The sequence below is a fragment of the Gymnodraco acuticeps genome, unplaced genomic scaffold (genome assembly GCF_902827175.1).
Source record: "Gymnodraco acuticeps unplaced genomic scaffold, fGymAcu1.1, whole genome shotgun sequence".
In the NCBI taxonomy this organism is placed as follows: Eukaryota; Metazoa; Chordata; class Actinopteri; order Perciformes; family Bathydraconidae; genus Gymnodraco; species Gymnodraco acuticeps.
Window position 1 is genome coordinate 2839120 of NW_022991216.1, and position 13391 is coordinate 2852510.

Consider the following 13391-nt stretch of genomic DNA (forward strand, 5'->3'; position numbering starts at 1 on the left):
TCTACCACTGAACCGCAAACGCCTCCGCAGAAAAACAACATTTTGTGAAATATACTGTAGTCCAATTTACAGACAGCAGGTAGGTAGAAAATAGGCTGCCAAAATGTCATGATGACATGTGTTAGGGTTTTAGAGTTTATAACTAAAACAAATGTCTCGAAGCCAGCTAAAGAGATTTTTAAAGGGGCCCTTTGTGCTTGTTGTGGTTCTCCCTTCCCTGTAGTGTGTAGGTTTATGCAAATGCTCTGCAAAGGCTCAAATCCCATAGTTGCCTGAAAGGCCTCCATTGGTTTCCTGTTGGAAGATTAAAGCATGTTGTCACAGTAGTCAAAGTCAAAATATCACAAAGTCAAAATATAAACCTGAAAATGAGCATCAAAGGGCCCCTTTAAGTGTATCCTCCTGGGACCCAGCCCATTGAAAATGTCCACTGTTGTGGACATTTTTTTTAACATGCATCTCCTTTTACTCTTTTGAGCTACTCTATCAATCCCTGATGTGCTGAACAGAGGACATCCTGGTCTTTCCAGTGATATGTCATGGGTTAAAATTGCATGCTGGGAAGTTCCTCTTTCTTTTCATCCAAAATGGCCGGCATATGAAAAACAAAATTGTATAGAAGCAGGAGGAGAAGTCAAATATTGTTGAATAATTGTCATTTTTACCATGAAAATCATATATATTATTGTTTATTAACATGTGAGGAACTATAGAATTAGTTCTGAAAGCAATTAAATAATTCAAGTTTTCAAATAACAGCCCTTTTATAAATGTCCATTCTAGTGGACGTCAGGACCATCTTCATGGACTTTATGACTCAATATTGTTGCAGGAGACGGAACTGAAGCAGACATTTTCTGTACCAGATAGTTCAGGGAGATTAACATGTTGAGCTCTCAGATGATGAGAGAGAGGAGGCTTTCACACCTGGGATAGAAGAGGGTCAAGAAGAAGGGGGGGAAAGATGCAGGATGCTCCATGAGCGCACAGATAGATACATAGAGACAGATAGGGACGAGCTGGAAAGACATGGCCCTCTGTGGGCCAGGAGTAACACGTATGTCTTATTGTTGTTTTTATTTGAAGTGGAGCCATGAGAAATGAGAATTGCCTCAGGAATGCAAGCTTTGTTTCTATGAGCAGGTCAAATGGAGACCACATCCATAAAACTAGTCAAGATGACCCTACAGCCCGTGCTGACTGGAGTCAATGAGGTACTTTTCCCAGTACATTGACTACATTGTCTTTGAAGATCTGGAAAGATTCACCAAAAAACAAGCAAGTTTTGTATTGATCAAATAAACAGCAATGTTCAGATCAATTACTTATTCATGTTTTAAATAAAGGTGAATGTATTATTGTATTAATATCACTCTATAACCATAATACGTTACATAGTCCATCTGTTAATTTTGGCTGTCTTTTCAAACTAATATGGTCCCGACGTCCTCTACAGTGGACATACTGTAACATTTTAAAATAAAATAAAATAAAAAGTCTAAATTGCAAGATGTTTTTTTAACTCTAAATAGGTATGAAATCACACAAAAAAGGAAATTGGAAGACACTTTTTTTCCTCGGGTCCCAGGAGGGTATACCTGTTTACAGAATGTAGCACCAACCCAGGCTAGCTGTTCCCCCACTTTCAGTCTGCATGATAATCTAATCTTTCCTTTATTGGACTGTTCTTATATGATTTTGATTTTATTTTCTAATGTTGAACTGCTCATACGATATAGGAAGTCATGTATACTAAAATAAAAAAAGCAATTTAAGCAACTTTCCTTGCTGCTGGCTAAGATAACAATACAGATGATATCATATAACATACAAACCAAAGGCTTCATTTTGCATTTCTCACTGCAGATACTGTCCTTACAGATTACTTATGAATATCTGGAGAGGAGATTATGAGATTTCACAGCAAGACACTTGAGCCTTCCTCTGGTTTGGTAAATAATGGGGATGGCTGCTTTTTGGCAGTACTGTATCAAAAATAAATATCCTAACCTAAGGTACAAGGCACAATAGAGTGTGTGTTAGGTGGAGGTCTGCTCCGTCTGTAACAGAACACCAAAGGTCACACAGATATGTACGCAGCATGATCCCTCACACACTGCTTTCTTATCAATGCTGCTGCTCTGCTCCGTTGGCTAGTCCGACATCTCATTCGTCCAGCAAATTAGATATAAAAATGAGGAATTATTGTGCCTGGAGGGTTGGTGGTCCCTCTCTGAAATACATTCTGCAATAATACTAAGACATTATTTATATAGAAGGCAGAGGACAATAAGATGCTGTATTGCGTCACCTCTCATGCAGGTGTGGTGGAAGGTTTCATCTTCCACAAAATGTCCATTATTACAGCTTTTTTCCATCAAGAAGTGTGGCTATTCTAGCTCATATATAATATTTGTTCCATATTTTGTAATTGGTTCATCCCTTTTATTAATAAACATGTATTATATGACGTGTCATTTATATATTACAGCTTTTTTATTTGTCAACTTAGTATGAGTTGTATGCATCAAATTCCTTTCTTTATGTGTGTTATTTTATATCCACTACCAAAACATTCTCCAACCTTTCCTTTTTTGGGAAACTTCTGTTTTATTTGATGAGTAGTTGAGGAAGTATTCACATCAAAGTAGCTGATTTTCTGATGCTTTTCAATGAGCAACCTTAATAATAATAATAATAATAAATGATATTTATATAGTGCCTTTCAAGGGACCCAAGGTCGCTGTACATGGTGGACAAACAAAACAAACAGACAATCAACGGGCAAACCAAAGAAATAAATAAAGGAAGCCGGGGGACCAGAAAAGGGCTCGGGCCCGAAGGCCAGGGTGACCAGGTGTGTTTTTAGTGATGATTTGAAGATGTCCAGGGAGGCAGCATTACGGATCTCGGCAGGAAGTGCATTCCAGAGGGTGGGGGCCGCAACACTGAATGCCCTGTCACCAACCTTGATAAAACATCTTATAACAATCTTTAGATCCATATACATCAGCCCGCCCACTCAGGTCACACGTGCACAATTTACTGTCTGTCCCACGTACCCACCTTAAGACCCGCGGTGATTGAGCGTTCGAAGCCGTGGCTCCTAAGCTCTGCCCGCTCATCTACGGTCTGCTGACTCTGTTGACTCCTTTAAAGCTAATTTAAAGACATTCCTGTTTGGGTAACCGGTGTGCTTGATTTTATTCTATTTTATACTACGTTTTTTTGTTTGTTTTCATTGTGTTTTATTGTGTTTTTATTGTGTTTTGGTGCTTTTATATATATAGACATTTTGTATTGATTGGGATAAACCCCTTGAGATGCACCATCTCGTTTTCAAGGGGGTCCCGACAATAGCAACAACTTACAGACATACATAAACAAAAAGACAAAATGCAAAACATGACACACAAGACAAACCACATACAGTCTGTTAAGTACAATTCAAGCGTAGCAATGCACTACAATCATTACAATTTGAGACAGTCAAGCAAATCAGTTTAATCAATATCAGTTTCATTAATAACAAGTGCAGACCAGTTGAAAGTGAGATGATAATGCATGTTTAAACATACCCAATGATGACAGAGATCTAATAGCAGCAGGTAAAGTATTCCAGTCAGTTGGGGCTTTGAACATGAACGCTCTTCTGCCAATACATTTTTTTGCAGAGGGGACAGAGAAATAAATCTGAACAGAATGTCTAACTTGATGAATTGGTGAGTAGGGTACAAAATACTGCTTTAAATACGGGGGATAGTTAAGATAAATGCATTTAAATATCAGCTGAAGCCAATGCGTGTGTCTTCTTACATTTAAAGAAGGCCATTTAAGTTGGTTATACATTGTGCAGTGATGTGTACGAAAAGGACAACCAAGAACACATCTGCATAGTCTGTTGTAGGCTATGTTGAGTGGAGCAAGATCTGATTTATGTGCATTTTGGTAGACAACATCACAATAGTCCATAATCGGAAGAATAAGTTGAGAAGCAATTCTCTTTCGGACACTGAGCGTAAAACAATTGCGAGAGCGGTGTAAAACATGTGGCTTGTGTGTCCATTTATCATTGTACGATTCCTATATGATGTTTTATTGTTTTGTCAAGCACTTTGTGACTTTGTCTGTGAAAAGCGCTTTATAAATAAACTTTCCTTATTTACTTACAACATTGCTTTTCTATGACCTGATTGTACATTGTGCAAAAAAGGAGTGTATACTGTGCTGTTAGGGGCTGTGTGTAGTAGATATAGAATGAACATGGCTTTCACTGTGTGTCCAGACTAATCTCCATGAGACAGAGCCCCAAGGAGCACTATAGGGGCTGCGTCCACGCCTATATGTGCTTGATATGCAAATTAACGAGTCCTTGAATGCCCTCACCTGGAGTGTAAAGTGCTGCAGGACTGGCCTGTCAGGAGAGGTTGGTGCCACTGGAGTCACTGGGCCGTCCCTTTTTTCACACACAGATAATGCAGCACTTTCTTTTATCGTGTACTGGAGACATGCACTTACATTGAAGTTGCAGAGGATCTGGTTATTCAGATTGCTTCGCTTTTTGATTTTAGACTTCTAACACTTCTACATTACAAACATATATGACCAAGGGTAGTGAATTTGTTACCATTCATACCAAACCATTAAACTAAAATTGACTCTTGAAAGTGCCACCTTTGCAAATGAGTATAAAATAAATATAGTTTCTAGGGAACCAATTCTTAACACAACGACAGTACATACAAATCACTAACCTTGTGTAAAGCTAAGTGCTAAACATACATTTACAGTTTACTTATTTACCTTAAGAAGAAACTGAACTATCAAATGTGCAATTGAGTAAAGTAGAATTGATGGCTGAGAAAGCTGCAGGCCACCACCACATTGCTCCATAGTGCTGTATTCTAAAGTACCTCTGTTGTAATACTGTTGATCTTTCATCCAAAAATGTGTGAGGCATAGTGTTTAGTGTTTAGGGAGGTGGCTTCATCCACCACTATGATTGTATTCATGTTGTGGACACTGCCTTGTTTCTTGTGTGGAGCTTCCACAGTGGCAATGAAGCAAAGGCTGAGGAATTTATGGGAATTTAAGAGGTTGTTGTTTTGGGTGGGCAGACCTAAATGTGGTCAAGATGGCCAAACATGAGGGAGGCTGTGTGGAAGTCTTTGTGTTGCATCGGTAGAAAACATCTTTAAGTGATTTGCGCTGTCTCAGGTTCCCTCCCTGACATAATACAAGCAACATACACCACCTTTAAACTGTCCTGCTACACTGGGCCTTGGTCCCTGTTTTTAGAATACATTCATATATAAAAAGTAAAAACCACTCACAAAGTTTTTAAATAGATTCTGAAATCATCAATGTTTTTTCTCCTTTGGGATTTGTTCTTGGGTAAAAACTGAAAGTTGTGCAAAAAACGTTGGTTATTTAGTTTTCGCACCTATTTCAAAAGTTCCAAGTCTAATAAATGGGTGTTATCAGTGGTTATTGCCAGATGGGGCAAACTGCACCTACATGAATAAACTATAATGTGTTCGAACAAAGATCAAAAACGATTGCCATGCCTTTGGTTAAAAATGGGACATGTTCATTTCCAGTTCACATTTCGAGTCCTGTGCTCCACTCTGGAGCAACTTCGGTCGACAGCATTATTTTATTAGTTCTCTCACTCTTTTTTAAATTCCTGTTTAAGACATGATATTGATCTTTATGAGATCACAGGTACAACTTATTCTGTGCTTTTAAAAAATGTCATACATCTGATGTAGCCTTTTCTCAAGAACAAGTTTAGGGTGCTTGAGAAAGCCAATATGGCATTAACATCAAAGGCTGTTCATGGTAATCACATTATTTAACATAGTCCTCACAGTTGTGAACTAAAACTAGTCACATTCCTATTTTTAAGTAAAGATAACAAACCAAATAACCAGAAAAAACAAAAGCCCATTAAACAGGAGCTGCAACTAATTAAAACATTATCAAATGTACGTTTTGAAGTTGCCGAGGGGGATGGGTATCCAGATGTTCAGTTTGCCCAGAGGCTCAATCCAGGGTGACAGGCCCATAATTAAACAAACAAAATGTCCCCGCTTCAGTTCAGAATATGAATTAACTAGACATAACCTATTGATAAACCTGAAGTTATGTGAATATAACATCACTTTCAGATAATAGTTATCTTTTTCAGGATAGTCTGCAAGCATCAAAGCTTCTCCTTTCAGAGTCAACATATCTTTGTGGGACTAAAGGAAATGAAACAGAGGCTCAGCAGTGGCAGCAGCAGTATAGCAGCACGATAAAGACACAGTGGATAAGAGCTGACAGGTAGAGCCGACCGGATGGATTTGTTCTTTAGTTGACCACCAGTGCCAATCAGAGCTGAGTCATGCTGCAGAGACTTTCTTTGTGGAGTGTCAGTTTTTGTCAGATTCTGTTTCCATTGGAGCAGAAAGATTGCAGTTGTGAGAATAAGGGACACAGCATAAGTTTGAGAGGTGATAGACAGTGCAAAATCAACTGGTTTATTTTACTTTTTTAGGTGTTACTCAATTTATTATCTTGACTGAGCAAGTTGTGATTGATGTTTTATAGGTCCAAATTGATAGAATAGAATTGGGAGGGAGGAAACCCTCTCTAATGGTCACACATGCAGAGCACACACAGTGAAATATGTTCTCTGCTTTTAACCCATCCTAGTACCAGGAGTCTAGTACTAGGAGCAGTGGGCAGCTATTGTACAGCGCCCGGGGAGCAATGAGGGGGGAAGGGGGGTGTCCGGTGCCTTGCTCAAGGGCACCACGGCAGGGCAGGAGGTGAACTGGGACCTCTCCAAGTAGCAGTCCACACTCCATATTTTATGTCTGGTCGGGGACTTGAACCAGTGACCCTACAGCTCCCAGTCCAAGCCTGAGCCACTGCCGGATAATGATGTAATATTATTTTATAAGAGATTAAACAAAGCTTTGTTGATGACTTTTAATAATTAAGTTACTCATGGTCTTTGATGAATGGTTTCAGTCCCAAATGGAACAAAACACTCTTAATTAAAAGCCTTTCAAACTTTCACCTTCAACCCAAAGTTTTTAACATGGGTGTTAAAGCAACTGGTGATCATTACATTTATTCAATAACGTGAACCCTGCCGAGTCTACTTATTTACAGGAAGGAATGATCATGTAGTTATTTCCGGGAAACAACAGAGAGCTTGATTCATAATAAAATGTAAAATGGGCAATTTCACCTAAATCCCCCCACAGAGCGACTGGTGGACTAAGGAGGGATTTGATATGAGGGGTATGAGTGCTGTGATGTTGTGTTATCAGCTGAGTAATTTGCTCTTGTATAAACATGCATTACTGTTATCTAAGTGCCCCCTGACAGCCGATTGGCTCCTCATTAGGCCTGTGTGAAATGAGATTAGCAGCGAGCCTCTAAATTATGATCCAATCCCGGAACACATAATCTCTCAGACATTCACCCTCCCTCTGCCTCTCTCCGTCTATTTCTGTCTCCCCTCTTTCTACTTCCTCTTCCTGTGAAATGCTCTTTCTTCCACGTCTCTCCTCACTTGACCTATTGCTCTTTCTCATTCTTGTTTTTCCTCCACAGAGTGCAACTGCAGCGGGAGGTCTGACGAGTGTGTGTTTGACGTGGAGCAGCACCGCAGCACCGGCAGGGGGGGGCGCTGTGTGAGCTGCAGAGACCACACCGACGGACCCCATTGTGAGCGCTGCAGAGAGAACCACTACAGGAGGTTTGATGAGGAGCCCTGCCTACCCTGCAACTGCAATGTTAACGGTAAGCTGCACAGAGCCCATTGTTTGCATAATAACTTGAAACCCCTAATTATAATCCATGTAAATATCATTACTCACCATTTTTGTTCAGTCTGCCATGAGAACATTTAATTATGCTTAAATTGGAACGCCATATTGGCACAATAAGGCATCACAATGTAGCTACACAGAAACAGGACTCGTAGGATTAATGTTATTAAATCATTAATAACATTACTCTCACGCATCGACTAATACTAAACTGCCAAACCTTACCTGAGTATTTTTCTGATTCATAATTAATACAATCTTGTTCGTCTTATCTCCTGAACATCTCATCAGATTAATCCTCGCCTTATCCTCCCAAATGACCATTAAAATAAATCCATGACTTTGCTGTTAAGACTTCATTCAATTGACTTTGCCAGCTCATAGAGTCCTATTGTGAACCCAGAAATGTTTAGTGCCCCAAAGTTGTATGATAGAAATGTATAGTTCGGGTCCCCAGCACATAAAAACAGCTGGATGCTAACTTGCATGTTGAGCAATTTGCACAATTAGCATACGTTGCGTTAATTAGCACATGCAGACAATGGTCAAGAAATAGCTTGGCCGATTTGGAGAAGTTTTGAGTGATTTTGGAGGTTATTGAGGATTGAGGCAATTTCTCAAATGTTTGGGATAAAAAAATTGCAGTTTTAACCAGAAACAGTCCACATTTGTAATCCCGTTGGGATGATTTTGACGAATGTAGGGTTTTAGGAGACTCACAACTGCTATTTTTGATCCAAAAATTGATTCAACATCCTCAATATACTATAAAGACCACACCAAAATTGTCGAAATCGGCCAAGCAATTTTTTTGCTATTGCCTGCATATGCTAATTTATGCTAACTAATGCAATTTATGCGAATGGTGCACATTTTGCTGGCAGTTTCTGTGTCCTGGGGACCCGTACTATACATTTCTATCATAAAACCTTGAGATACGTTTCCGGGTTCACACTGCTGGCAAGTAGACTATAAAGTTATCAATGAAAAGACTCAGTGCTCATTAAACACCGTCTAATTTTAGTTGCAGGGAAATGTTGGGGCTGTTAATTACATCATGTTGAGTGCAAAGAGAGCGATCCACAGAGAGAAATGGACAAATATCTTAGCTAACTTTCACTCTTCATTTCCTAGGTAGTGTAAGGTGATTGCACACAGTTGTTGGAGTCCATTATATTGATCAAAGGTTAGAGCAGACTCCATTGGGCTTTCTTTTTCTCTCCAAGTCCAACAATACCCCAGCTGGTCTTTTTTCTCCATTAACTTAAGCTACAGTATGTCAGACACAGTGTGGAAGCAAGGTTATCTCCTGCTCCTCAGAGCTCGTCTCTGAGGCTTTTGAACAGAATTCAATAACAGGTATTCAGTTATCCCCGTCATGACAAATTATTAATGATGTACTGATGGATTTTTAAGTCCCTCCAACGACCATGTTCTTGAAAATACTCCCTTTCCTTGTTTCCGTGTACCCTTTTAACTTTTCTTTCTTTCTTCTGATCCATCTGCTGTCAGGTTCACTGAGTCTGCGGTGTGATGTAGAGGGAGGGTGTGCGTGTAAAAATGGCGTGACAGGGAAGAAGTGTGACACATGTCGGGCTGGCTTTCACTCGCTTGGCCCTGGTGGCTGCAGGTGAGAGACACACATGGTCATAAAGACGATTAATGAAAGAAATATTATAATTATAATAAGGCATCTTAAGGGGTTAATAGGAATAAACAGGTTCAACAGACACACATACATCCTCCCTGTTTTGCAGTTGCACCATCCTACTTCCCCGAGCTTGAATTTATCAAACTCCAAAGCAGCCGTAAACAAGAGGATTTCATTTCTCTCTGTGACACCACTGTGAATTAGTGACCTTCTTATCAGCATGAGTCAGGATGTGCTCTACAGAATCTATCTGCTAATAACCATTTCTAAAAAGGCAAGACAACCCGGAGCACTTTAATTTTCCACATGGAAACTTGAACTTAAGAAAAACATCAACATTTGATTTAATCAAGATTTCCACAAATACTTTAATACAACTCAAAACAGGATGGTTTACTTATTTCTAACTTCTGTTAACCTCTAGGATTCCTACGTGTCACTTCTTGGTACATTTGTTGGTCTTTATTAACGTATATTAACTGAATTGTTTAATCCACATTATCTCATTCTTAGAGTAATATTGGAATATTGGACTTGGAAACATGGGGTTGCTTAAAACATAACTCCAAATGATTACTACAGCCTGTCCTCCTTCAAAAAACGACCATTTAGGCCGATTGTTCAAGCCCTTATTCTGACCCAGAGACACGTTTTAACGTGTATGTTGTTTCTTAACAACAACATGCTTGATTGCAAACGCTCCGGAGGGACGTTTATTCACAAATAACCCTCTCTGGAAAATCCTAAATGGAATAGTTTGGCCATTTTTTACCATTCTTTTTGATTCGATTTCTAGCGAGAAGTGTATATTGTACTCTTAGAATCCACGTCCAGTCGATGTGTAGGATCTATAGTTTGATAGATATTACGAAGATGATTTGAGGTCTTGCCAGGAGAACGTGTATATGCGGCAGCTTCCATGTAAAGTTAGCGTCAACCCTCACGGGGTGAAAACAGTTGTTCCGGTCTCAAAGTTTTCATAATAAAACCGGATGTATTCCCCTCACTGTCAAATGATTACACAGTGATATCTGCATTACTCATCCACAGTGGCGAACCGTGGCTATCACAACTGGACCTTCTGTAGATACCCACCACACACCCCCCGCCCCCCCCCCCCCCCCCCCCCCCCCCCCCCCTCGGAGTTTAGACACTACAGTTTCCGAAGACACTACACTACCCAGAATCCCCAGCTATCGTTTGGGACTACAACACCCGCCTTGCTTTACAAACCCCGTGATTAGTCCTCAAGCCCTGTGATTGGATGTTGGAGTGGCAGTGCGACAAGGTTACGCCGAGCGTCAACAGCTCTTTGAAATGGAATGGAACCACGATAGACTTTCCAAAACTGGAATTGCCCCCATGTTTTTGTTACAGCAGCATACTACTTTTTTCTACTCCACTACAATTCAGAGGTTAACCTGGTATTGTTACTCCACGACATTTATTTTAGTTACTTTGCAGATTCTGATTCATGATGTGAAATATAAACAACCCTTAAATAAGACTTTAGTTACACCTGAGTCAAATTCAGGGAAGGTGATTGTACTTTGTCAGACTTCATATTTATCTGTGGATACCCCCAACGTTTTTTTCTTATTCAAAAGAAGACCTTAACTTAAAGTATTCTTTAATGTTTAAATAAAGCCTTATTAGTTTGTCTGTTTTGCACATCCTCCTATTAATATCTTTGGACGTCCTGCACTAAACTGTTTTATTGTAGAGATCACTACAGTATCTTCTTCATATTATCTATTCCAGTGGTTCTCAACCTGTGGTACGCGTACCACTGGTGGTACGCCAGCTCCCGCTAGTGGTACGTGGAGGAATCTGAAATATAAAAAATATTTAAAAACATTTTTTTTAATTTAAAGCTGGGGTAGGTAATTTTGGAGAAACCAGCTTGAGTGCGCTAGAATTTGAAAATACACAACCAGAAAAAATCTGCCACTTCCTTACAGAGCCCCTCCTCCAACACACACGAACGCGCACATGACCAATGAGGGCACGAGATAAGTTTGAGCACAGATGGAAGGCTGACAGGCAGGTAGGCCATCCAGTTATTTTAGCCGGGCCGGCTAAAATGATTGGTCGTGCTTTTTACAGCGCCACGGCTTCCACAGATGAAATGTTTTCATGTATTTATTGTCAAAGCACTTAAGATATTCATTGCTATCGGGATGTTAAGAGCATTCCATGGAATATAACAAAAAGTGTATCTCGAGCCGGTTTGTCAAACTTACCTACCCCACCTTTAACCTTTACACATAACACAGACATATAAAATACAGGAAACACAACTAAGTAAACAAAAAGACGAAAAGCAGTCGCTACATTGGCACATTTGGGACATTAAGGTACACTACTTATTACTGCAAGAGCAGCTGATGGTAAGGACCTCAGACAACTTCAATTTAAAACAGGCTAGGGACAAGTGCCATCAGTTTGAGGCTTGATTGAATAACATTAATTAAAAAAGAAATCATACTATCAACATACTACAACGAATGAAAATAAGCTTGAGATAATTGAAACTGTGGTTTAAATTAGCTCTAATAGGCTATTGTTGTTTTTAGATTTAGAAACAAAAACGTTTTTTTAATTTATTTCTGGCGTTGCTAATTAAGACCTTACTACCCGCGAACGATTAGCAAACGTTGCAAGCAAGCTAAAGAAAGAAGAAAGCTGAATGATGTTAAAAACGTGGCTCAAAACGGGAGGTATTCGGAAGAGAGGTACAGAGGAGAATATTACCAGCAAAAGTGAACAAGTGAATGAGGAGGAGGACAGTCATCAACCGAGCACAAGCGCAGGCTCCGCCAGCAACGCAAAAGTGATATACACAGCCACTGTGATGGAGGAGAGAAGTGACTCAGGAAGAAGGCATTTGCTCAAAGAATGGAGAGAAGGCTGTGACCGAGGTCAAAAGCTGAAAAAGCACACACTTGTCTTTAATTGTTATCTTTTTTCTTATCTTTTTTCTTTTCTTTTTTACTTTGCCACCACAGAAATGGCAATAGCAAACATCAGCAGACTGAAGATGAGCTATTAGCCCTTAGGCTCATCTGCTCCTGGAGGCTTCATTATTATTGTGGAACTGAATTCCCAAGAGGACATTTTCTCTAACATTGGTCATGTGGTGGTACTTGGAGAGCCAACTATTTTCTCAGGTGGTACTTGGTGTAAAAAGGTTGAGAACCACTGATCTATTCTATATTTCTATAATTGACCTTCTACTTTCCCCCTATGAAATTATGTACTCTTAATATGTTTTTTCATCAAATATAACATAATTTCAACAAAAAAATGCAATAACGTTTTTTAACCGCTAGGTGTCCCTTTCTATCAGCTGTGCACCGTTATGGTTTAAATACAGCCTATCTACCAATTGGATCAGATATAAAAGTCAGCCGAATTAGTGTTGATACTGCAAGGAGACGTATTGTGTGAAAATAAATATAAAATGTTGTGTAATTACTGATATATTTATGATTCACGTCACGTATTCAGTTTTGGCAGCAGTTCTTCCAGTTTGTCCAGAAGTCTTCTCATCAGGGCTCTATAAATAGAGAACTACGGCAGATATGTAATATTTAATGCAGACAAACCGTGTATTGCAATGCCGTTATGTGATGACTTCCAAAGAGAAAAGCAAGAACACTCGGAATAAAGTATTATTATTATTTTTTTTAATGTTTTCCGATTTGATGTCGCATAAACACCATATCCCGACGTGCATTGCGGCGTGATTTTAGCCTATCAAAACCTCTGAAAAAAGAAATGTGTCTCTCAGAATCGAAAGAGAAAACTCTATGGGAAAAACACAAAAGCATTGTACACAATTTAAACCAATTAATGTCGTATAATTAACTAGGATAAACTGATGTTTTTTAGTGGATGAGTACTGCAGA

At 39.4% G+C, this 13391-nt stretch overlaps 1 protein-coding gene across 1 annotated transcript in view; it reads left to right on the plus strand.

The window, feature by feature from the left end:
* The window catches only part of lamc3 (laminin, gamma 3), a 133013-nt gene that overhangs the window by 43560 nt on the left and 76062 nt on the right, over positions 1-13391 (plus strand). The window contains exons 5-6 of the mRNA XM_034238942.1: positions 7612-7800; positions 9342-9459. Of these exons, the coding sequence (XP_034094833.1) occupies positions 7612-7800; positions 9342-9459 (307 nt within the window). The remainder of the gene's footprint in view (positions 1-7611; positions 7801-9341; positions 9460-13391) is intronic.